This window comes from Leuciscus leuciscus (genome assembly GCF_965113295.1).
Source record: "Leuciscus leuciscus genome assembly, chromosome: 4".
Lineage (NCBI taxonomy): Eukaryota > Metazoa > Chordata > Actinopteri > Cypriniformes > Leuciscidae > Leuciscus > Leuciscus leuciscus.
Window position 1 is genome coordinate 47,746,909 of NC_138728.1, and position 27,188 is coordinate 47,774,096.

The 27,188-nt window shown below is 38.1% G+C and overlaps 1 protein-coding gene across 4 annotated transcripts; it reads left to right on the forward strand.

Annotated features, from left to right (window-relative positions):
- The first annotated feature begins 1,431 nt into the window (after nucleotides 1-1,431).
- LOC309497945 (uncharacterized protein) lies at nucleotides 1,432-4,324 on the forward strand. Of its 4 annotated transcripts, XR_014205775.1 has the most exons (7): nucleotides 1,432-1,625; nucleotides 1,841-1,892; nucleotides 1,974-2,024; nucleotides 2,291-2,361; nucleotides 2,450-2,510; nucleotides 2,613-3,294; nucleotides 3,438-4,324. XR_014205775.1 is itself a non-coding variant. In XM_082168341.1 (6 exons), exons 2-6 carry the CDS (start codon nucleotides 1,845-1,847, stop codon nucleotides 2,718-2,720), a joined length of 339 nt encoding a protein of 112 aa, XP_082024467.1. In that variant the 5' UTR covers nucleotides 1,432-1,625; nucleotides 1,841-1,844; the 3' UTR covers nucleotides 2,721-4,324. The 4 variants fall into 4 exon arrangements, 1 of the variants encoding a protein (XP_082024467.1); XR_014205774.1 differs by having other exon boundaries at nucleotides 2,129-2,361; nucleotides 2,613-4,324; XR_014205776.1 differs by having other exon boundaries at nucleotides 2,455-2,510; nucleotides 2,613-4,324.
- The last annotated feature ends 22,864 nt before the right edge of the window (nucleotides 4,325-27,188 follow it).

Here is a 27,188-nt window from a genome sequence, read left to right on the forward strand (position 1 = left end):
ACCGTTATGTTTTTATTACTTTAAAATGAGCCATTTCTATCTACACACACTGCGAGTCCTCTTACATCGATATGTTTCTACAGTGGCCCTGAACGGACAAACTCATTTCGTCACTATGTTGTTCTTCGTGCAAAGAATCGAGCTAAAAACTGAAAAACTGTTAATTGGTTAACAGAACGTTTCTGTACTATATACAATGAATAACTGTGATAGATCTAACCATATATTTAATGTAATTTTACAGTAAAATACAGTTAATTTTGTCCCTGTACAATTTACAGTGAAAATTTACAGTGAAAAATTATTGTTGAAATTACTGTTTCTTGATAGTTTTTTTCTAATCAGTTATGTACATTAGGGTTTAATGTTGTTAAATGAATGTTTATTGCTTTTTTTTAAATGTCATGTGTGTTACCATGATGGTGTTTAGTGTTTGTGTCAATGGCTACGATTACATGTAACCAAAATATTAATTCGTTATGGGATTGACGGCTCAATCGATCTGTAAAGCCTTCATGTAAACACCTTAATCGATCCAGTTGAGCACGATCTGAATAACATTTTGATTGGATACAAAGGGGTGATTTATTCCTTTTCTAATCCGAATGAGAGAACATGTAAACACTTGATCAGATTGAGAACCGAAACTGAAAGGACTGTGCATGTGCAATGACGTAAAGACAGCGTAATGACATATGACACGCTGAACGAGCTGTTCTCCGGGCCGTTCACATATCGCGTCTAAAAACGCATGGAAAGCGCGGCGGCGGCTCTTTCTCCTTCTTTCCACAAGTGCTTGTGCCCCCGTGGTGTCTGTCTAAAAAATTTTTAGTAATCAAAAAGCATGTCTAATTAATTTAAATCATGAAACTTATAAAATTATTAAACTTATACAAAATCAATAAAAAAAAATTCCACACAAATTCGGTGTTGTATTTTTTCTGGTAATCAAATGAAGACATAAAACATTAATTTAATTTCTTTTAATCATATGAAATTAAACTTTTTGTCAACAATGTGCTTTAGTGTTTTTTTATTAAACATTATTATTGTTATTTTTTATGCTTTATTTCCAACAAATAGCATGTACAATGATAGGGTGACCATACGTCCTCTTTTTCACGGACATGTCCTCTTTGTGGACCTTATGTTTTTTCTAAAATCGCCCAAAATGTCCGGAATTCAACTTTTGCTTTTTGCATTGCTTTGACATTTCTCTTTAGTTCCCGAAGAATTTTTTGATTATTCCTTAAAAAAATTAAAAGTTTTAACTATCATTTATTTGTAGTATTATTATTATTATTGTTATTATTAGATTGAGACGTATCTAAATTCTAATGTTCAACAGTAATATTTCTGTCAAGTTAAACTGAACTTTTATTTTGACGGGTTGCCGTAAAGACCTTTGAGTTTCTGTGTGTTTGACACAGAGCTGCCAACTCTCACGCATTCACCGTGAGACTCAAGCAATTGACACTTTTCATACACTCTCACGCCACACATCCATTTTCTGGAGACATATCCAGCTGCAGACCCACAGCACCACCAGCGCCAGAACCCCAGCCACAGAACCGGAAGTGAGGGGCGGAGTTATTGACAACGAGACAAGCATGGCGGAGAGTACGGTGAGTTTGTCGTTCAAGAGTTTAATAAACTTGCTTAATGGTTACTTGCATTATGTTCTGATTGTGCATGCTTTGACAGTTTTTACAAGAAAGACCCAAATACTGTTGACTTCTGAGTTTTTGCATTGATTCAGAGCTTCAATCTGTATGTGCTGCACAGTGTAACTTTGCATATTAACAAATCTTTTTTTATTATTTGTGTATTTTTGTTGCAGTAAGATGACAGCCAAAACTGCTCCTGGCACATGGGTGCTTCTTAAAAACAAGGTTGGATATAAAGAAGTCTGCTAAAGTTGGGACTGCTAAAGTGTCAAACCCTTAACCTCATGCTTCTCCTTTTTTTTTTAGGATATCCCCCAACAGATTGGTGGTTTAGACTGTGGAGTCTTCATGTTGATGGTGAGACATTATGTTTTGATATAAATAAACCAATGATTGTGAGTTTTTTTTTTTTTTTTTTTTTTGTTAAATAAAGTTTTTTTTTTTTTTTTTTTTGTTTACAGAGATAATGTTCCTTAATTTTTGCTGTTTTCCAGTATACTCTACATCTTGTCTTGGGAGCACCCTTTGATTTTACATCTGCAAGTGATTTCCAGTTCAAGTAATTGACCTTTATGATGTTGTAGCAGTTGATATATCAAGATTTCTCTATTTTTGTCTTTCAGTGCGACTTTCCAAACATACAGAGATGGTGGGCTCTTATTCTTCTGGAGAACTTTGGGGTTTTCTCAGAATGGTAGATAATGGACATTAACTCCAGCCCACCGTTACATTTGCACCCTCTTCTGATCAATTTTAAATTAACCAAGATATGTATATTCCAGTGCAGAAACCCTACAAGAATCCCTTCCAAGTGAAGAACAAGCTATGCTTTGCAGCAGTGAGGCATGTCTCAAATATAAACACACAAGCATACCTGATCTTGACATATAATACAGTTATAAGAAATATTAAAGTCACATTTTCCTTTAATATTCTGTAATGAAGGAGCTTCCAATAATCCGACACATGACAGAAGCTGTGAAATGGCTCCATTCCAACAGTCATCTGCTCAGGGATCCAGTGGAAGAGCCCCTTTTCATTAGAAATGGATGAAGAAGACAAGAAAAAGGCCCTCAACAATCTCCTGGAACAATCAGAGGCTTCCAGGGAGCCCTTTGTATTTCATTTTGTGTTCAGGGATGACATGGAGTTATTTTTACAAAGTAAATGTAAGGAATGTAAGGACAAAATGGGCCTAAGAGTGATTTTTTTTTATTTTTTTTATTTGATACATTTTAAGTTTAATTTATGCAGGATTGTCATGACAAAATGGCCTAGGAGTGAATTGTTCAATTGATACATTTCAATTTAATTATTTGTTGTATAATTTTTTGTTTCTTTTAAAATAATGCTGCTCTCTGCTCTCTTATAAAGTATATAAATGTTAATTGTTTTTTAGAAAATGGCCAATCGTTTCGCTAGATAAGACCCTATTCCTCAGCTGGGATCGTGCAGAGCCCTTTGAAGCACTCCAAAGCCCTTTGAAACTGCATTGATTTGGACTTTAACATTTTGGTTGCGATTGAAGTCCATTGTGTGGAGAAAAATCCTGAAATGTTTTCCTCAAAAAACTTCATTTCTTTTCCACTGAAGAAAGAAAGACATTTACATTTTGGATGGCATTGGGGTGAGTAAATTATCAGGAAATTTTCATTTTGAGGTGAACTAATCCTTTAAGTCTATAAAACCTAAAATGTTGCTAGCGTATTTTATGGTATATTATTTCTGGGAACCACAGCTGGCAGTTTTTTTACTTTTTTTTTTTTACAGTGTATGGGGGACTTTCTGCTCTTTCTTTCTGAATTACACTCCCTGTGGTGTCCAGGTACACTGTGTCCTCCTTGCATCTTTTGTAGAAGACAGAGAGGGTCTTCTTTGACCAGAGCATAACTCCATCATTACCCTCTCTTCAACACATCATTTTCTGTGCCACGCTGTTCATCAATCGTTATTTTTTAGCTTGTGAGCTCATCAGAATGACGTCGGGTTTCAACTGGAAGGCTGTGTTTGTGGGGTTTGTATGGTATATTTATCATTGTGTGAATGAACTCATAGGTTGATGCGAGTTTGTCTGAGTGTGTTTGTTTACTGTTGGAAGTGTGTGTGTGTGGGGGTGTGGGTGTGTGCGGGTGTCTGCGTGAGAAATAAGTGTTAATGTTTGTGAGTTTGCGTGATCTTATGGAGTGTATCTTTTGTGTGTGTATATTGTTAATGGATCATGTGTAATGTGACTGCAACTGTTATTTTGTTGCTTTTGTATTTTGTTTATTGATTTAATTTGTGACAATTGGATGTTAATTTGTTAACTTTGTTGGACTGGCTAGGAAGGAGTGCTGACCACTCTAGGTCCAAGTTAATGGGTACCCTTGTTCACTGAGTGATTTGATTCTTCTAAATTTTCTGTCACCTGAATGCACGTGTGCTTGTGGTGAAGTGAGTACATTAGTGTACGTTTGAAGTGCGTAGTGAAGTGGAATTGGGTAGGTTTGTTATTCCACCCTGCCATCTGACATGTTACCTTTGATTGTCTGATTGGTTTTGTTTATTTTCCTTAGTTTTGTTTTGATTTTGAAGCCATATTAATCCCTTGTGTGCTGAATTGTGGGTGGAGCTTTTATTCTATTCATAAATAAAGTATTATTGTTATTTTTTTTCTATATTCACGTCTCAGCTGTATCTTTGTGGGAACGAACCTGTGTGTCCTTATTGGACCATTATTTCCCTGGGTGAAATTCCCAGGGTGGCGTAGTCGGTGTTGTAATTATAATTGAGTCCAGATTAACGAAACCCACCCCTTCGGTTCACTAGCATTAATATTTCATAACTAAAATCATTAAATATAATAGGGAAAAATTACTCTGAGACTTGTTTAACAAGTTTTACGAATCACCACAACATGATTTCGTTTTATTAAAAAGATTCAGAATAATACAAAGACACAAAAATTCTAAAGGTAACAAAAATTCCAGAGGCAAAAATAACAAACACGTGAAAGTCTTTTTATATTAACCCTGTTTTTTGGGCCACCTTCTATCTGTGGGCTGTCATCTTAGTATAGTTAATTCCCTTATAAGGTAATGCTTGGGACGTATCCTAGTCCCATCTTTAACATAAGCTTGCGAAAGCACATTCAACTTATCTATATATCTTTTCACACTTATCTTATGCAGCACACATACAAAAAGCTTTATATGGAAAGTTCCCCTGTTACAGCCCCTTTGACTTCACACTTTTTCTATCTCTGAAGCAAGAGAGGTTCGAAGTTATCTTCAAAAATGTATGTGGTTTTAACAGCCTTAAGCATGTCCCATACCCAAAGCTACACACATATACTTCTTAACAATGACCCTTAAGTTCGTAGGCCAAGCTCAAACTAGGCTTTAAGTAGTTTGAGCTTGCCCTGCAAATTCAGCACATCTTCATTTGAACATTTTATTTCATTTTCAACCATAAAACTGTATGCAACTTCTTATTCAATCTATTATCTTCTTATTCAATAGTTCAACTTGTCTGATCATTTTTATTAACTGCTGTGCACGATGAGTCAGTTCATCACGAGGGGGTTGAGCCTTAGTGGAAGATCTTTGCCAGCGTCTTTCTCTCCTTCTACTCCGTCTTGCGAACTCTCTTCGTGTGGTCCCTCTGGAGGTGTTTAACTACAAGATCATCCAAAAAACGTTCAACCTTGCCTGTTACATCAACATTTCTGTTTTTTGTTTCATCATCATCTGTTACACTCAATGCATTCAACCAGTCTTTAACATATTCAACTTCTGGGGAGTTTTTCAGAAGAAGAAGATTTATCAGAAAAATTCACAATTAATTGTTCTCCAACATTTATTACAAAATGTACACCTTACTTGTGAAAATAGTATCAAATCGAATAAAAAAACTGTATTAGTGATAAAAGACATACATACTCTTTAATTTTGCTGTGGTTCCATAAGCTGGTCAGGTTCATGGAGGGGATGTTGGGGGCAGAGATGAAGACCAAGAAATTTCTAACATAAGCGACCTTTTGTTTTGAATTCTCTCTCTGTTTTTTTATTGGTAGCAATAAAATTGAACCAAGTGTCAAGAACTCTTTCTGTAAAAACAATATGAGAACAGCAAGGTAAGTTAAATAAATAAAGTAAGATAAGGTAAGGTAACATAATGACATACCAAAAACGGTAGTGGATTTTGGTTATTTGCAGACCACCCCGCTGTTGTTTTTTCAGGTGGCCTGCAGCTCCAATTGTTTTATCCTGCTTTTTAATGATTTTGTTTTGTTTTTCTCTTTTATTAATTGTTGCCCTAAAACTTTACACTGACGGCAATTGCGGCTCAGCCACCCCTCATCCTGTGCACCCTCCTGGCTTTCACTATCCGAGTGAATAAGGTCCAGGTTAGAATGCACAGGAATGTTAGGTTGTCTCAGACACAATTTCACAAGTTCTTTAAGAATTTCTGTTCTTTTGGCTTCTTTAAGTTTTCATCCCGTTCCTTTACCGAAAAAAAAAAAAAGCCATTGTTATTCACTGTGCATCTATATTAGTCAACGTTCATCTGTATTCTAGAAAAAAAGAAGACAAATTGTATTGCTCTCCAAAGGTTTGAGAGCACCCTAGGCAGAGTGGATCCTTTAATTCCGGAAGACTGATACAACGCAAACAAAAACATATTTTTTTAAAAACGTATTAATTGCTTAAATATGAATTTTAAATAAATCCATCTAACATTACAATTTGTAATTAATATATTTTCACAATAAATCTCCAAATTAATGTATAAACAACATAAAAAAAAAAAAACAGTATATTTAAACATTTGTAATCAATGCCATCTTTTGAATTCATTCTATGAATATCATCGATACAAATACTGATGCTTCTATAAAACAGATTTGTTTTTTAATTTCTGGAGATAAAATTAAAGTAATTATAGCCATTCAATTGATTCAAATGACATCGTTTTAAATAGGCCTAAACCACAAATTACCACAGATGGAGCTTGATGAGCACATGTGAGTAGTCTATATGTTGCACCATGTGTCAAAATGATTGATGGTGACCTTTGACCTTCCCCTCCCCCACACTGTCCACCCACGAAGTTTACCGCCCACGTCGATCTCACCTTTAACCTTTTTATATCCTCCGGGGATCAATATGACCTATGACCTTTTCATATATGAAATACCGCTTAAGGGTTAAACATACACTGGCCAGATGAACCGTGATGTCCTCCTGCGGCTCGTGGCACAGCAGGCAGTGCACTATCATGCTTTCATCAAATCTTAAAGACAAAAACACATGAAATAATATATACAAATTAAACAATCATCTGAAAGAACGTTACACAAATTAAATAAATTAGATAGATAGACAGACAGGCAGAAAGATAGGCAGAAAGATAACAACTAGGTTGTTCAAATTACACTATTACACATCAAAAATAAAAGAAAAAGTCAATTTGGTCATTAAAACGGACATACAACATTAATTAACAACTACGTTGTTCAAAATACACCATTGCACGTCCAAATTGCACAAAAACAAACACTAACCTTTCCATTCTTTAAATTAATCAGCCTTGAAAGATTGATGATTAGTTCACTTCACTGTAGTTTACTTCACTAGTTCACTGTAAATAACACTTTCGCTTCCGTATTTACTTCCTCTCTCTCCAAAAATTAGTTGTTTTGCCCCCCAAAATAAAATTCCTGATTTCTGAATGCAACTTTATTTACATTACATTACATTTACATTTAGTTTTACATTTACATTACATTTGCATTTCATTTCTCTTTTTGGGCTGAGGTCTACGTAGGTGACCTCGAGGTTGGTACACCTACTGTTAGAGCTTGCTGGGACAGAGGTCAGTTCAATTATTTTGATGACTTGCTCCTCAACTTCTTCCTGTTCCTCCAAGTCCAGTGGTTCAACCCTTTCCTCCTGGGTAGGTGGACGTGGACGGGTGGGTGTGCTGGGCACAGCAGGTGGCACAACCAATTTGTACGGTATGTTTTAATGAAAGCGCCATACTGCTGGCTTTTGCAGGAGGAGCATCTTTGAGAGGACCTGCCCTTTGATGGCCCTGTCCTTGGGCATTCCCCTCAGAAGCCGTTCCACGCACCGCTCCAGCCAGGGCATCACATGCTCGCAGTATTTTTGTAGATTACGAGAATATGAAAGGCCCAACTCGTCTACCTTGGCACAAATGTCTCCCAAGTAAGAGGCTGCACGAGCAGCAGCGGATGGTATTTCTGCAGGCTGGTGCAGCTCTACATAGTCCTTAAAGTTCCACATTGCTTTAAGGTGACGGTGCTCGTCCCAATACTTTATGTGCGGGAAGAACCTGTATCTGGACAGGCCCAAGCTGAGGCAGTGTGCGGGATCATAGCACACTGCTGTAACTATCTCAACAGCACGACCAAAGGAATGGGGGTATCCAAAGGCCGTCCTCCCCATTACTTCACAGGCGAACTCGGGGACCATCCTGCAGTCCACCAGCCGGCCAAATGGACAGGTGCACCCTTTAAGTGACTCGCCAGGCAGGTCGGCATCTCGTTGGTACAGGTTTCACAGCAGGATCCTCACTAGCTGCTCCCCTATGACTTCGTCTTTTGTCCAGATGTCGAGAAGAGGAGGAGACTCGCCGACGCTAGCGCTCCCGATGGGCCCCAAGCACAGGAAGCCCCTCATCCTTGTCAGGCTGTTGGCATTAGTCGAGCTTACGCTCAGAGTGGAACAGAACTGCCGCAAAGATCGGCATAGCGGGCAACGAAATAATAGCTCTTCAGCTGCAAGCTCGAGCTGAAACGCGCGCCCGATATTCTCATATCCTCCCGATCCTCGTGCCTGATGCAAAACATCGTGGTAGCTGCTCAGGTAGGTGACCACCGAGTGGACCACAGAACGGAGACCACTGCCCTCTTCATCACGAAACGGCACCAACATTGGCACCATCTCAAGAAGTGTGTTAATCATGGGCTCAATGAAAAAATCACTGGCTTGCGTGACTTGATCAAAGTGGGGCCCGACGAGGAAGACACCCTCCAACCTAGGGTAAGTACCGGTGCTCGTCTTTCAGGCAAGGTCTTCCACGTGTTCCACATACCTGCATTGAGACAGATAATACAATTATTTAAAACAAGGTTTAACACGCTATAGACATACATCTCCTGAATGAACAACAAAAAATAAGCTTTAAGTATTTTAATAGTTTTAGCCTTTAAAATAAATCGCTGTTATGTTTTACTTTCACTCTCACATTCGTTTCCAATTATTCTTTCTCCATTACTTGTTAATAAATGTATAGTTTTATAAATACACATGCTCATCATACCTGTTTGCTGATGCATTGATCATCTTACGGTGCCGCTCGATGTGCATGTCGCACATTGTAATCATCCGGCTTACGGGGTGCTTTGCTGAAGCTGGCAGTGAGGCGTGACAGCATACAGCTGTATAAAATTAAGCTTTGTGTTGTCGTGCCGCACAACCCGCAGGAGCCTTGGATAGACATCACTTGGTAGGTGGTCCAGATTGCTCTGAAAGTTGGCCGTTTCGGTCATGGAGTAGACGGGAAATAGGGTCCCCCGCTGACCCAACACCTCCTGCAGCCCACAATGTGACCATAGAAGGTCGATAGATGGGTCAATTGAACTGATGTTGCAGGCGATGTGGTAGGAGATATCTTTGACCCCATAGGTGTCCACCAGCCTCTGCAAATCGAACCAGTGGTGGTCCTGGTCCCTCTGCCCAAATTTTGAAAGTGTCAAAATGATTGCCACGAAATTTACATCATTGACCGAATGCTGAAAAAGATCAAGAATGAATCTTTGGTCGCAGTGCAGGATGTTCATTCTGCCCAAATTTCCCAAGTCATTTTTCATGATGCTTGGCTTTGCAACATCACGTGGTGGCAGCCCCTTCAGCCGGTCGGAAAAGTTTTGAAACACCGCGTTGATCATCCCGATGGCGTGCGCTTTCGCCATCAGGTCACTTTTGAACATGTTGAACGTGCGCAATGTTTGGGTTGGCCGGAATGTAGCTGATGTTTAGAAAATAGCCCCATCAACAAAGGCCAAGACCGTGCCCATCGTGAGGTGGAAAGCTTTCACACCCTCTGCAGAGAACCTTGTAAGGTTGATGTGTTTTTTTAGTATGTGCCAATAGTTGGTCACTTTTGACGGGTCAACTTTTCCCATGAACAGATAGTGTAGTTCTGCTGTTAGGCAGCTGAGATTGTTTATCTGAACTACAATTCCATCAAAATCAAATCTGTACTTGACAACTTCTGTGGCATCCTCCAAAAGGGTTGCAAAAATGAAAAAATCAACAAGTTTATTTGTAGAAGTATGTGATCGCAACGATGGAAGCAGGCGAGTAACTGATGAATATAGTGTTCTAGATCTTTCGCTCCGAGCCGTGATTCCGGGGTTCGCGGGCGAATTTGAGCCTGGCTGAGGATGGTGAGCCTTCCCCGGCTTGGCTCAGACCGAAGGAGGGACTGGAAGTCAGAGTGACTTTGGGATTTTGGACTTTTTACCATGAACTTGGCCTAAATTTTGAACGGCTCTAGCTCCGGGGCCACGCTGCCTAGGGTCACCAAATTTGGGTCAGTTAGAGATCTCGACACTGATCTTTCCAAGGACTCACACTCACACGGATCTTCCAAGGGATCACGCTGATCTTTCCAAGGATTCACACTGATCTTTCAAAGGACTCACCCTCCAACGGATGTGAGAGCACTTTTGCCTCCAAACTCTTGCCGTGGGGGCCTTGCCTCCTGGGCACCCCGTAAGAGCAAAATGGACCCACAATTCCACTTCCTGTCCGACTTACGACCGGTCAAAGTTATATATTCTACAGAATTGGTTCGAAGTTAGAGTTGGAAATATCTTGATGTTTTTTTGTCTTTTTCTACAAATTTTGTATGCATGCAAATTGTAGAATATCCAAGGTAAACATTTCTAGTAATTGTGTAGTTAATTCTCATACTGTATTTTCACAAAGTTTTGGAATATGTATGCTCTCCCCCAATTTGTCACTAATAAAACACAATAAAAAAAAAAATCATGAGAAAGCTTATATTGACCGATTTAGATTTTGTTTTGTTTAGATTTACCTTGTAAATATATTTTTTTGCTATTTTATTAAAAAGGTTACAATTACAACAATTACAATTTAAACAATATTTCAAGTGTAATTTTTCTATGTAAAAAGTATACATTTTATCATACGTATTTCAAAGTTAAGGATTCATTAGTTTGAATATTGGAACAAACACTATAACATCTTAGTTGATAATTCAATATATCTACTTTATTTCTGACGAAACATCCCATACTATATATTTAACATATGGGCAGTAATTGGCAAACAAAAGCTCATTTGATGTGGCAGTAGTCTTTTTTACAGTAAAAACTTTAAAATCTATCCAAAACTAATCAACGAAATCTTATCTAAACATTCATATTTCATCTGTAACATATCGTTTTTATGATATATTAGCATATAAATGTTAATTTGCAGTTTAATATGTTGCTTATACAAAGACATTTTATTTCAACATATTTCAGTCGATTTTTACTCATCTCAGTATAGCAATATAATTTGGTAAAAGCTAAACTAGTAAATGTGTTCATGTAAAAATAACGTAAATAATGTAAGTGCGAGTGTGAATGAACGGCACAGATGCACGCTTTTGTTTACAGCAGTAGTTAAACAACAGCACGCATCTGTGCCGTTCATTCATCCAAACAAAGACACGCGATTCATATTTAAACAGTCTTTTTGCGGTTTACAGACACTATTCCATATCGCGATTAGAACAAAGCACTTAAGAATAAAGAATTACTATTCACAATCCTCAGCTGGATCCGTTGCTCCTCGAAGTGAAACTAAACCAGCACTTCTGAGCAAGGGCGTAGGTTTGGCCTCAGCTTTGGTGGGGACATCCCCCTCCCCCTGGAATGAGTTTTCTATATGTAATTAAATAATGAACAAATGAATAAAATACACACGTATCATAGTATGCATTCAACACAACAAATCCATTATTATTATCTATTATTATTATTATTATTATTATTATCCATGATTACAGTATTCCATTAATACTAAAATTGTATCTACTATTCTATATCAAATTCTATTGATATATTCTATTCTTAAATATTAAATTCTTAGGCTACACTCACTCACAAATACATTAGGTAAACGTACCTATTAAGCTCAAGTACCCATTAAGCACCACTACCATCTTGGAGCTCAGATTATAAAAAGAAACAGCAATGTATTATCCTATTTGATGTATTAACCAATTGATGTGTTTGTTACTACATACCTCCTGAAATTTTAAACCAATCAGACCATTGCACACTGAGATATGTGTATCCATGTGTTCACACTGTCTGGTGGTCATTTTGAAAGCTGTCTGAAAACTTTCACCAGAAGAGGAGCCCCTCAAATGTGCATTTTTTATATGTTTAAGCCTTTATTTTGGCTAAGTACATCTACTTATTGCAAAATTAAGAGATTAATGTTTAGACTTTTGCATATTATAACCTGGAACCTGGATGTGGGAAATAATTACAGTTAGATCTAAAAGATAGTTTTAGCAACATAGCCCAGATGCTACGAACATAGCCAGCTTACTAGCTTTATAAGATTGTGTGCTACACTAATATATTACTTCACAGGCATTAATGGCTTGTACTTTTAAATCCATAATATTATCATTTTACATTTTATTGATAGTCTGTGGTTTTAAACGGTTGTAATTTTTAAAGAATTCATATTAATGTTAGGTGAGCTTAAAGGGTGCACTACTGACAATCACACAGCTTCAGTGTGACATCAATTAAAAAAAGCATTTCATAGATATTGTCAATAATAGTTGTTCATATTAAAATTTGTATAAACTTAATACATTACCTAGAATATTAATTTAGCTAAATATTTTCCTTTAAATTTCATTTAATATTTATTAATTAAAATTTGTTTTTGCTCCAATTAAGCACAGTGTGCTCCCTTTAAGCTCCTCCACATTGAACGTCTATGTAAATACTTCATAATCAGACTTTAAATATTAACTGATGGTTGTCACTATGTTAATCTTCAAAAAAATTATTAATAAACTTATTTTCACAGTCTTAAGATGACAAAAGCTAGACGAAATTTTGCAATGAGTTTGAATGACACGTCACTATGAATAGGATAGGCTACCTGATCAAACTGAATGCCTTGTTGCTTGATTTTAGTCTTGTGATTGACTCTGTACCTTCAAATAATACTTTTTTCAATTATTCCTTAAAAAAGAATTTTTAATAAAACTTGTTGTGAGCTTATTGGGAACAGGGGTGTGCTTAAAGGGTACAAAACGTACCCATTAAGCACAGCCAGACTTTTTATATTTAATCATGTACATCTTAATTGAAATACTTTTGTCATTTAAAATAAAATGAAATATTATAGTGTGAGAGATTAATATTTTATTTTAAAATAACTTCTTGTACTAAAACCAATATCTTGTGCACTAAAAATGTCTCAATGTAGATTTTGGTGAGCTTAATAGGTACGTTTACCCAATAGAATGTAGAAACGAAAAATGTCTCAGATCCACTGTTTATGTTGACTGCAAGATTCTAAGTTAAGGTTAGCTAATTAACATTCAGTGACTTGCTAACGTAGCATTCTATCATGATAGCGTGACTTCTATGAGTCTATCAGTGCTGCACAGCCTAATCAATACTCTTAACCTTAGTTGAAAGATTGCTGCTGCTAGGTTTAACTGTAACAACATTGTAACACATACTATCACCAATCAATACTATTTTCCACAGTAGAATCTGCATTTGAAAGCCTGGTCAGTCACTTCTACTGCTAGTTTATTTGTGTGGCTAGTTATTTTGCCTACTTACACTCTGCTTTATGAAAAAGCTTCGTATGTCCCCTTTCTTCTTCTTGGGTGGCATAGCTGATCTATCTACAAAGTACAAAAAGTGGCAAAAAACGATATATTAAAATGTTTTACTCTGGCCTTTGTATGTGGCAGAGAGACAGCCCTGGTAACTTACCGTCGTCGACGCGCGCGCGCACACACACACACACACACACACACACACACACACACACACACACCACCCGCTCGCTGCCAGTGCAAGCACAAAAGTAGTCCCGGCCCGCGCGTGTAGCCTGTCAGATACACCGCCGCCAATCAAATTACGGCGTTTCTTGTACTGTCGTTGTTTTGGCCGTTGGAATCGATCCAAATAGCAGCGCAAAGATCCAAATAGCAGTTCAAAGGAGCTTGCTAAATATTGGTGGGGACAAATTTGTCATCTCAAAATATTGATTGGGACTAGTACCTAGCGTCCCCCCCTAAACCTACGCCCATGCTTCTGAGGTAAATTTCCCAGGATTATTATTACGATAGTATTATTCCTCACAGCGTAGCAAGACAACGTAAAGTACATTAATCTGTTTAAACTTGATGTGTTTTATCTAGCTTGACTGGTTTGCATGGATTGTAAAGGCTGCGATTATTTCCTTCTTTTTTTTTAAAGGCATACTATGCAGTTTCCGTTTTTGTCAAAGTCTGCTAACAGCTCTGCTAATCGATAGCTAGCTAGACATATGTGGAAATTAGTGGACTGGTCTTATTATCAACAATGAATTAATGAACAACTTCGTAAAAAATGACATACAACAAGCAAGCGCAACAACATACAACATAGAACGCAAGCAAGTTTACAAATAAGAGATTTACTTACTAGTCAACAAGAATGCCAGGTCAGCATCACTGTTGCATCCTTTGCTGCTTTTTAGCTCTCGCCAATGAGTGAAGCGGGCAGTTTCTCGTTTTCTTTTCCTTGACCTTAATCCGTTTTAATAGCCAAATTGGCCGGTGAATGAAAAAGTTAATTTCAAACCTGGAGGACATATCCGAATGCAGCCAGAAGTGGAAAAAAGAAAGATGATGAGGAAAAGAGGAAACAGGACAGCGGTAAGTGATGGAGATGATGATTGACTTAACACAATTTGTCTAATTAAAGACTAATATTTTCGTTGTTCAGTTCATTTCACATTTATTTGCATAGCGCTTTTCACAAAAAAATTTCAAAGCAGCTTTACAGAAATGCATGCATCTCAAGAGTGATCCGTTATCAGAGGTGACAAAAGTAATTGATTTCAGAAATGTACAAATAAAAATCACGCTATCAGTGTTAATTTCAGCTTAGTTTCACTTAATTATTTGCAAGATGAATTACTAGTAATAGGATTACTGAAAATGAGTACATTAATAACAGGCTGAAGTGGAAAAGGTTGTACAGGGAATAATGCGCACATCACCAGTGACCGCACTTGGCAAGCGTCTGTACTGCATTGTAAAACAAATGCTAAAAGTAAATTAGTTAAAGATGCAGTCCGTAGCTTTTTTGGGTTAAAAATTATCCAAAATATAAATTTGAGCAAGTACATAACCAGCCAGTGTTCAAAACTATCCACTTGCCTCAGCTCGATTAAAAATGGTAAGCTTGTAATAATGTTTTTAATTCCAGTGTTACTGGTGGAATTCCGCAGGAAATTCGAGCATGTCTTTGCGTCATTACGTCACATCCGGTTTTGACATGTGATGGTCGATCGCGGGGTAATGAAGGAAGAAACAAGTGTCAGCTGTGAGAGATGAGGGAGGCGATCAGCAATTGGGACATGTGTCTTAACCCCCTGAGGTCGGCTGTATCGCCGGCGATACCAGCTCGCTTTTTTTTTATCAGTGTAAAAGAAACTCATAAATACTCTGTTGACTTTAATTTTCCATAGGAGTTTCATACATCAATCGATTCTGTTAAATGTGTATTATTTTTGTGTATACTCACAATAAAAACAAAGTGTTGTGCTTTTTGCCAAATAAAGAAAAATAAACACAAAGCGAGTTCTGCCTTTTCTCTGCCAGTGTAGTCCATTCTGAAACGCGTCCGAAAATGAACAATAACTCAGTGAATACTCAGTCAAACAGGCATACAGACACACAGGCATGAAGCTTGAATTCTCTTCTTTTAAATTAAGTAATTTATATAAAAAACAAATATTCTCATCTTGTGAAATCTGTATTAAAAGAGAGCGGTTCCAGTCGAGCTCATTAGCGCTCATTCAAATGTAATGTGACTCCGCCTACGGAGAGCGCGCGCTATTCAAACGCAAATGATTGAGGCAATCCACGCAAACCTGTGAACGCCCCCATATCAGCTCGAGAAAACACAAGTTTATTCAGATCATTACTTGTTTACACCGTCTCGCAGCGCTGTGAGGAATAATAATAATGGAAAATGTCCCTCAGAAGTGCGGGTATATCGAGGAGCAAGGATCCAACTGAGCTGAGGAAAACTGTAGTACGTTTTTTTCCTTCTCACGTGAATCGCGTTTCTGTTTTGTGAATGAATGAACGCAGAGATGCACGCTGTTTTCCACAGCTCGCAAAAAGACAGTTTAAATTTAAATCGCGTGTGTGAATGAATGATGATGTTTTAGCAAACTGTATTGCTATACTGAGATGAGTAAAAATCGAAATGTAGGCTATTTGTATAAGCAACGTATTAAACTGCAAATTAACATTTATATGCCCTAATATTTCATAAAAACAACGTTACAGTCAGGCGAAATATGAAAGACAACATTTTGTTGACTAGATGTGGGTACAGTTTTTACTGTAGAATATACTGCCACATCAAATAAGCTTTTGTTTAGCAATTTCTATATATATAAAATACTATTTTTGTCAAAAATAAAGTCATCAACTAAGATGTTAGCTGTTCCAATGTTGGCTATATTAAAACTAATGAATACATAGATAAAATGTAGGCCTATAATAATTTTTTTTACAAAGAAAGAGTACACTTGAAATATTGTTGAAATTGTTGTAATTGTAACCTTTTTAATAAAATAGCAAAACATATTTACAAGATAGATGTAAGCAAAATCTTAAATGGTCAATATAAGTCTTCTTCTAAATATATCTTTTGTCCTTGCATTGTGGCTCAGTCAGTGTCACACCTGAATGAATGGCTAATTATGCAGAGTGGGTGGGACATTGTATTCTCAGGTGTAAACCACTCCTCATTCACGCCCCCCTCGCATATTGGCTTTTCAAGCAAAACCTGTTTTACATCAATTTAAATCAATGTATGGTTTTATGTGAACGATAAAGCAAGACTATTTTCACATAAGTTTGAAGCCAGAACTCGAAGGAACAACATCCATTAGTCAAAAGTCTTATTGACACATATTTATTATGAGCTTTGTGGTCATATTTCAGCAACTTTCATTTTTATTTTTTTCAATAACCACGCATAAACATTATTCTCTTAAAAATGTAAAAATATACATGCATGGTGATCACATATTTTGGTAGTCCTGTTTGTGCTATATAGAGTGAATTTACACCTTTGCCATTAACATGTTTATAAATAACTGAAAAAAGCACTAATGTCAGAGCATGTCAGAACACCCCCAGGGCCCAGAAAACTGCTCAGACTCCAGAGGGTTAATAATGGATATAAAAAGGCATTTTGGTGTGAGAAAAAGAGAGAGAGAGGACATGTGAGGCACGCAGCACGTGAGAGAGGGAGAGAGGCCGCGGTCGCGGAGGGAGGCCGCGGGAGAGAGAGAGAGAGAGAGAGAGAGAGAGAGAGAGAGAGAGAGAGAGAGAGAGAGAGAGACAGAGAAGACTTCGGCTGGATTGCGGGTGTAAGCCTTGGTTGCACCGTGAGTCTGTTGAATTGCAGTTTTATTGTGGAAATGAGCACGAGTGAAACCTACATTGGGTCGGCAAAGACACCCAATGTAAGATATTTTCAGCTGAATTAAAAGGGCTATGCATGAAATTGTGAGTTATTTTGAATTTAAGTTGAAATAATGTGAGGGATGTGCTTAAAATACTAATTTATTTATCATTTATTGATTAAATCTAGTAATTTAAAGGAAAATAAAATAAAAAATAACAAAAAATTGCATAAAAAATTGCATTAAAAAATTAGCAAAATAAAATAAAATAAGCTTTCTGGACAAGCTTTTTTTCAGCTTTAAAGCGGATTAAAACAGTGAACCAATAGAGTCTCTCAGCACTGGCACTAATTTCCACTGAACGAACATACGAAGGTCTTTGGATATGGAGGACATAGTGACAGTATTTGCTGTGTAAACAGCGTTTTTAAGGTGACAATCCATTATAAATATGAACATGTATGTAGTGTATCTCGAAAATTATATTGTATCTTGATCAAGATTGTAATTTTTTTTAATAAAACAATTATTGTTGTGAATAATAAACAATGTGTTTTGACTACTTTGTGTATGTTGTATAATTAAAAAAACTCTTTTAGAAGGGCCTCATTGATTAATTTTGCCTGGGGCCCGACCTAATGTTGGTTGGCCTCTTGTGTACAGAGCACAGTAGATCAGGGCAAACACCTCTAAAAATACCCTTTAGATTAGATTAGATTCAACTTTATTGTCATTACACAAGTACAGGTACAAGGCAACGAAATGCAGTTTAGGTCTAACCAGAAGTGCAATAGCAGCAAGTGCAGGATATAGAGTGGTTCCATAAGTGCAGAACATGGATATGTACTGAATAAATATAGAGTTGAATACTATTATAAACAAAAATTTACAGATAGATTTGTCCTATGAATATAATATACAGATAACTATTACTGTGAACAGAATTTACAGCTAGATATGTACTGAATATAATATACAGATGGCTATTACTATAAACAGAATTTTTACAGATAGATATGTACTGAATATAATACAGATGACTGTTACTATAAACAGAATTTTACAGATAGATATGTACTATGAATATATATACAGATGGGTGTTACTATAAACAGAATGTGAGCATAATATACAGATGGCTATTACTATAAACAGAATTTTACAAATAGATATATGTATAAGTTAGGCTAAAATGAGCAGTATAACAATGGATTTAAAGTAGTGCAAATAAAGTTTGGACAGAAGCTATCCGAGTGAAAGTGCAGTGGAAGTAATTGCATATTACAGTTAAAGTACGGTATTGCAAATGTATATGTAAACAGTCGGTACTGTAAATAAACAGTCGGCAGTGCAAATTGAGCATATTCCAGTCAAGGTAGTAGTGCAAGATGCATATGTAAACAGTTGTTACTATAATAACAGTCAGCAGTGCAAATGAACATTATAGTATTGCAAATAACAAAATGGAGGCAGGTGTGAGGAGGGAGAGGAGAGTCAATCAGTATATGAGGGGAGTGGGATCAATGAGGGTTAGAGTTTAATAAAGAGACAGCTCTGGGGAAAAAAACTGTTCTTTAGTCTGCTGGTCCTGGTCCGGAGGCACCTGAAACGCCTGCCGGAGGGCAGGAGAGAAAACAGTCTGTGGGCTGGGTGAGAGGAGTCCTTAAGGATGCTGCGAGCTCGATGCAGACAGCGTTTCCTCTGGATGTGCTCGATGGCAGGTAGTGGAGTCCCAGTGATGCGCTGGGCGGTTTTCACCACCCGCTGCAGTGCCTTGCGCTCTGCAATAGAACAGCTCCCATACCACACTGTAGCACAGTTGGTCAGGATGCTTTCTATTGCACAGCGATAGAAGTTCACCAGGATAGTGGAGGAAAGCTGATTCTTCCTCAGTGTCCTCAGGAAGAAAAGGCGCTGGTGAGCCTTCTTGACCAGGCTGGAGGTGTTGGTTGTCCAGGTCATGTCCGCCGAGATGTGGGTCCCCAGGAACTTGAAACTGGAGACACGCTCAACAGCCATTCCATTGATGTGGATGGTGTCGTGTGTGCCTCTTGACACTTTCCTGAAGTCCACGATGAGCTCCTTCGTTTTGGTGGTGTTGAGGAGCTGGTTATTTTCAGTGCACCATGTGGCCAGGTGCTTGATCTCCTCCCTATAGGCAGTCTCATCGTTGTTGCTGATGAGACCAATCACCGTAGTGTCGTCCGCAAACTTGACGATGGAATTAGATCCGTACACAGGCTTGCAGTCGGAGGTGAAGAGGGAGTAGAGAAACGGGCTTAGCACACAGCCCTGTGGTACACCAGTGTTGAGTGTGATGGACGTGGAGCAGTTGGAGCCTGATCGAACATTCTGGGGTCTGTTGGTCAAAAAGTCCAAAATCCAGTTGCACATGGAGGTGTTGATGCCCAGGTCTCCAAGTTTGGCTATTAACTTAGTTGGGATGACAGTGTTGAATGCTGAGCTGAAGTCAACAAACAGCATGCGTGCATAAGTGTTCTTATTGTCCAGATGTGTGAGCACAGAGTGCAGTGCCATGGAAACTGCATCCTCTGTGCTCCTATTGCTACGGTAGGCAAACTGGTGTGAGTCCAATGTGGATGGAAGAGAGTCTTTTAGGTGTGCCAGGACCAGCCGCTCAAAGCACTTCATTACGATGGGTGTGAGTGCTACAGGGCGGTAGTCGTTAAGGCACTTCGGGCTGGAGTGTTTTGGCACTGGCACAATGGAAGTGCATTTAAAGCATGTTGGTACAGCTGCTTGGGCAAGAGACAGGTTGAAAATGTCTGTAAAAACCCCAGCGAGCTGCTCCGCACATGCCCTGAGTACGCGTCCAGGGATGTTGTCTGGTCCAGCAGCCTTGTGCGCGCTGATCCTGCTCAGTGCATTGCAGACATCTGTGGAGGAGAGTGTGATCGGCGGGTGGTCAGCTGAGGATTTGAGCTTGGTGGCAGTTTCTCTGTTGTCTCTTTCAAAGCGAGCATAAAAGTCATTTAGCTCGTTCAGGAAGTTGACATCAGTGGCTGCGGGGGTGGAGTGAGAGGGTTTGTAGTCACTGATGGCCTGAATGCCCTGCCACATGCGCCGAGGGTCAGCGTTGGAAAAGTGTCCCTCTATCTTAAGCTTGTAGCAGTGCTTGGCCTCTTTGATGCCCCTTTTCAGATTTGCTCTGGATGTGCTATAGGCTTGTGCATCTCCTGATCTGAAGGCAGTGTTGCGTGTCTTCAATAGGAGTCGCACTTCCCTGTTCATCCATGGCTTCTGATTTGGGTATGTGGTGATCTGCTTCTGGGTTGTAACACTGTCAATGGTGGTATTGATATAATCCAGTACAGAGGAGGTGTAGCAGTCAATGTCCGTGTGAGAGCCACTGGTGGCTTGAGAAGCAAACATACTCCAGTCTGTGTGTAGAAACCTTTCCTGGAGTGAGGAATCTGCCCCCACAGGCCACACCTTGATGGTCTTCACTGATGGCTTCACGCGATTGATGAGAGGTGCATATTTGGGGGTGAGGAACAAAGAAAGGTGATCTGACTGTCCCAGGTGGGGGAGGGGTGTCGCGACGTAAGCTCCAGCCATGTTTGTGTAAACATGGTCTAAGGTTTTGTTTCCTCTGGTGTGACAGGAAACATGCTGGTGAAATTTCGGTAGCACTGACTTTAAGTTTGAATGATTAAAATCACCCGCAACAATAAACGCAGCTTCCGGGTGAACGGTCTGTTGTTTACTGATGGCTGCGTGAAGTTCTTTCATTGCAAACTTGGCATCAGCATCCGGGGGAATATAGGCTGCAGTTATAATAGTGGAAGTGAACTCCCGCGGTAGATAAAACGGTCTACATTTAACCATGAGAAACTCAAGGTTAGCTGAACAATGTCTCCCAACAATAGCAGAGTTTGTGCACCAAGCTTTGTTAATGTAAATGCACAATCCACCACCTCTGGTCTTACCGGAGCCATCTAATGTTCTATCCGCCCGGAATGTATGGCGTCCCGCTAGCTCAATAGCGTTGTCCGGTATTCCGCTGTTTAACCATGTTTCCGTGAAAATTAGAACATTACAGTTCAAAAGTCTCTTGCTGTATGTGATGTTGAGTCGAATCTCCTCCATTTTGTTCAACAGCGACCGTACATTGGCAAGGAAAATGCTGGGTAAAGAGAGCCGGTGTGGTGTTAGCTTTAGCTTAGCTCTTAGTCCTCCGCGCTTCCCCCGCCTTTGTTTACGATCTCGACGCCGCCTGCGAGCACTTCCGCCCGGCCGGGCAGAGTGCATAGCCTCGGGTGTTTTGGCGATCTCAGGAAGGAGTCGAAGGTTGTCCATAAAACTGTCGGAAATTCGCAAACCAATATCCAAAAGCTCACCTTGGGTGTACGATGTTAAGGCACAACTGTTCTGCACGAACAGACCCGAAATGAGCAAGAAAAATACTGCTAAATTGCAGAATCTGGAGAGACCGCGAGCCTCGCGATGTACTCGCGCCGCCATCTTGGTCAAAAATACCCTTGAGGTCCTCCAAAAGTTTCCTTGGCTAACGACCCAAGGTATGGGATGTTATTGTCTTTATCATATACTATATCAGTGGTTCTCAAAGTGTGGTACGCGTCTAGTGGTACGAAGAGGAATCACTGAATTTCGCACGTAAGATCAAACCGGTGTGATCTTTTACTGTCTATTATTGTGTGCTCAGTCTTGGCTGGTCCCTGGAGCGTACGATACGATTACACCGGTGTAGAACGGCCAGTGCATCACGTGATCAACTGCTAAATTCAAATGTGCTTTCGCAGTTGGCTGGCGCTGAGCCAGAGACGGACGCGCGCCACTCAGGCGCTGTCAAATATCACAATTATTCAGTGTTTTTAATCACATAATGTTTATTTTAGGTTTCAGACATTTAAATTCACATAAGTACTAAAAAAACAATACATTTAGAATTTGTAAAATACACACTGATGTCTATGGAAGCGGAAATAAAAATAATTTCCATTATAATTAGACGACACATTTTATTCATATCAGATTGTGTAAGTTACACATTGTGTTAGTAACTTTAAAGTTAACTCTATTCTTCTCCCAGTTCACCGGCCACTTACTTTCATGTATTTCGGGAGAAGTGGATGAATTCACGTGCTGTAAATCCAACAGATCCGATTCTCTGAACAGTGGCACAAACATGATGGCGCTCAACTAAAGCGATCGTTATAAAGGTGTTTAAACAACATAACACTTCCACTTGCATATATTTGACAATCGGAATATCAAATATTTCATGCCATATCTAACAAATTTGTGAATATTTTGAATAATTTTTTTTAAAAATAAAAGCAGATCATTAGTGGCTGCGGACAAGCAATGACGCGTCACCATGGAAACAATACAGCGATCAGTTCTAAATAATGATCGCCTTGAAAAACTCACAGGGTGTCGAATATTTTAAATGTACGTTTAAAAAGGTTAAATATCAATACACAGCCTTAATATTTTAAGTACAGTAGGCTACAGTTTTTATTTCATTTTTAGGTGCAATACATTTGAATTGAATCATTATTTAAGTTTTTTATTTACCTGTATGTAAGCAGCACAGTGCAGTGTTAATGTTCAAACTGTGTTTTTACAATGTTTAAAGTGGCTGACAATAATAAATATTCTTATTAGAAATTTAGCTGCCTCATTTTTGAGCTGTGCATAACCTTAGCTGAATAGTTAGGCCTACTACGCTACTGTATTCATATTGGTCATTATGGTGGTACTTGGAGAGCCAAATATTTTCTGAGGTGGTACTTGGTGTAAAAAGTTTGAGAACCACTGTACTATATGGTAACATGAAATTTAACCAGTCTTTTTGTGAATAGCTTTTCGCTATTTTTCCTTTTAGATTGCACAGGACTTTCTCATTTTACACCAGGATGAAGCACCAAAACCGTCTGAAAAATGTCTGACAGGATCTTGAATCTTGTGACTCGAGAAGCAAAGCTTCCATTGAAGAGATGACAGAAGACTACATAGTTTCTCCACCATTATGAGATTATGGGCCAGATTTACTATCAGCTTGTGGCAACTAGGGGTTGAACAAACTTGATGGCTGATGACGTCATTAATGAACAAATAAGCCTTAACCTCGAGCTGAGACTTTGGAAATGAGCATTTTCTCACAATTTTAGTCCACACAATACTAGTATTTGGAACAATCGTTTGCACCACAACAAATCTTCCCTATTGGACATGATGGACAATTAACATTTAATACATATACATATAATTACATATTATTACATTTGTTCTCAATTACAATGATTTTTGTTTAAAACATGGATTTGTGTGTCATCCTAAAGACTTTTATACAGTTGTAAATGCCATACCCAGAAAAACATGGTATTGTTGGTAAAAGGGATTCTTTCACATTTCACTCTCCCATCTCCGTGTCTGGGTGAATTATCTATTAGAGATCATAAATGCAACAACAAATATGTGAGAAGTGTCTTCGTTGATAGTAACATTTAATTATATTTTGAGTGAAGTCTATGTTTTCAAAGATTTTAACCTGAAAGAGGTGAAGGAAATGAGAATGAGTTATCTTTACCTTTCCAAGTCTCCCTAAAGTGAAAGGACTTAGCTTAACTTTAAGATAATAAATGACATATACCCATCTAAAGAATTCCTTAAATCAAAATTTGATATTGGAGAAAACACTTGTCAATTTTGTGAAATTGATATTGAAATTATTGTAATTACTCAAAGTTGTTTTGGTCTCAATTGTACAGTAAAATGTCATAAATCCTCTTGATACAAACAAATGAAGTTTGTTGTACTGAAGAAAGATTGTTCACAACACTACTTGGTCAATAACCTTTTTTATCTTGCTAAACACTTCATTCATAAATGCAGATTTTTTAAAACCCCTCCGTCTTTTCCTCATTTTTCTAATGAAAAAAAACATTGCTTTTGCTGCTTCTCTTTGTACCCTTTCAAATGAAAAAGCTACTACACTTTCAGGAAAAAAGGTATAGTTTTGTACCAAAGAAGGTTCAAACCCTTGTCACTGGGGTGGTACCTTTTACCTTAATATAAAGAAACAAATTTGTACCATTACAGTTTGTACCTTTTGATGACATGATTTGTACCATGGACAACCAAAATGTACTTTTTTTCTTTTTTACTTGCTGGTACAATACCTTCATCAAAGGTACAAGTTTCATGGTTTAAGGAACCACCCAGTGACAAGCCCTTTGTACCTTAACTGTGTCAAATGTGTTCAATCAAGAACTATTAAAGGCCATTTTTCTATTGAATAACATACACATTCAACAGCTGAACCCAAAATACATCAATTTAATATCAGAGACAATACATATCAAATACAGGTAAACATATATATTTTTGTGTAAAGATATCTCTGCAGTTTACAATGAAGATTTTGGAAATATTTTTAACAAAACTTTTTTCCATTTGCTACAACAATTCAACAAAACAATTACATTTAAATGTCACAATATGTGAACATTTTCCTATCCACAATAAAAATTCACAAACTATTCACTATATAATTTACAATTATTTTTACCTTCCACACAATAGCCTTGCATTTACTTAACTTTGACATTTTTTAAAGTAGAAATTCAATTATGTAATGAGATGTGCACAAACCTAATGTTTTGCATGTGAGTGACTGCATATCTGGCTCCTACTTACAAAAGGTCATAGACCACATAAAGGTCAAAGGTCAAGTGTCTGGTAGTCCAGTTCCTCTCCTGGCGTCACACAAACCCAATCCTTCTCATGTGAAACTCGAAACACATGGAAATGAGAATCAAACGATTGTGGGAGCAACAGTTTTCCACACCGTATCTACGTTTGAAACATACTTAACCTTAAAGAATAAAGGAACTTCTTCTGAAATCACAACATCAATAACAAACACATGTTTTGTGGTGTATTTTACATTATTCACACAGACCTCTTTCACACGTGGAAGTGTTTTACCTGCTAAATCTATGGCTTGACAAGTTTAGTGGCTTTTAAGTGTATTTTGAAGCTCTCTGGGTAAAGATGTAAATGTATGTTCATAATCACACAACATGCTTTCTGATGAAAACTCACAACACTGTTTGAATTGGTGTCTTTTGCTTAAAGTAGTAGTGATGTTAATGAAGTTTCTACAGGTGCTAGATACATTTTTAAAGTACTGATGCTTACTTCCAAAACACATACACCAAAGCGGACCATAAGATGAAATAAGTCTCGCATAATGTATTAGATAATGACACTTGGGTGTAATGACGTCAGATACATATTTAACTCTCGCAAGAACTCTCTCACTTTCAAATCAAGAATCGTAAGGCTTTCTCCTTTTACTGTAGGTGCCATAACAATATCTGCAATTTCTCGACATAGAAGACAGACATTACAATATTCAGAACTGGGTGGAATGTGGTGTGCAATACATTTTTCTTTGCATTAATAATGTAAAAAAAATGTTTTAATAAAAATCATTTTATTGTTGGTTGGTTTGAGCCTGAACCTGTCTGACATGAAAAAAAAAAGAAGGTAATTTTACCATTGTTGCCCAGCATGGCTATACCAGCTCAGCAAACAGAAGTCTACTAGCCTACTGAGAAATATTTGAGCGGACTTTGCTTTTCCAGTGCGTGATCGGTTCATGATTGGAGCGTTTGGGCCGTGAACGACAGAACAAAACGTGCAGCGCAAACACGAAGCCGAACATTGAGCAGAGAGCGCAGCGCACCGACACACACACACACACGCGGAACGGAGAGCGCGGCGCACACACAGAGCGGAAAAGACCTGCTCACGAAATTACTAAACAAGCTTGGCCGATCACGTGAAAATCGGCCAATTCCGGTCACCAGCCGATCAATCGGTGCATCTCTAGTTTTGTGAATTGTTTCATTGAAGCTGTTAACTTCTTTTTTTTCTTTTTTTTCTCAAACTGAAACAAATTCATCAAAAGAATTATAAAAGAAAAAAATACTTACCCTTTCAACTATATTTGTCTCTAGTCTTCGTAGTCTTCTGATCTGGTCCAATACATTAAAAAGTGGTTTATGCTTAGACTGTGGAACGCGTGCGCTACAGATGCATCTTTAAAAAAAGCAACTAGCTAGTCCCAACTGTTTCCCGACAGTCTGTTTTCCCGTATTATTGCAAATTGGTCGTTCAACAACGTTAGTTTATGACATCACGCACATGGTGGAGTAATAACTTCTTTTAATGAATCTTTTTGAGATCGAATTAACGCTAGATGTTTTGCTATAAATTACAGACATGGCATCTGAGGACTATTTCTAATTTTTTCTCAGTTATTTTGCTTTATTTCCAGATTCAATCATAGTCTCGTTCTTACATAGTAGAGCACGTTCGCACATGCGCACTCTTCAAAGACGACGCTTTAAATCTCTTGACAAACTAAAAGATGTAAATTAAATTTTTATGTGTTCTAAATAAAATACACAGGTTGTACTGAATGTCAGCTTGCTGATTTGGCTCAAGATCAGGATTTATAAAGTCCACAAGTCATGCAAACTAGAAACTATGCTTTTAACCACAGGTCGAGAGCTGTCGTTCCAACTACACAACTCTGCGATGCTGTTTGCGAATGTTTGTTGGAACGATGGTTTCGGGAAACACAGACTCGTTGACATAGTTGGCTAACGATACTTTTGGGAAACGCACCCAAGAACAGTTTCACATGAATATAAAGCTCAATGAACAGCATTACCTTGTATTTATTAAATTT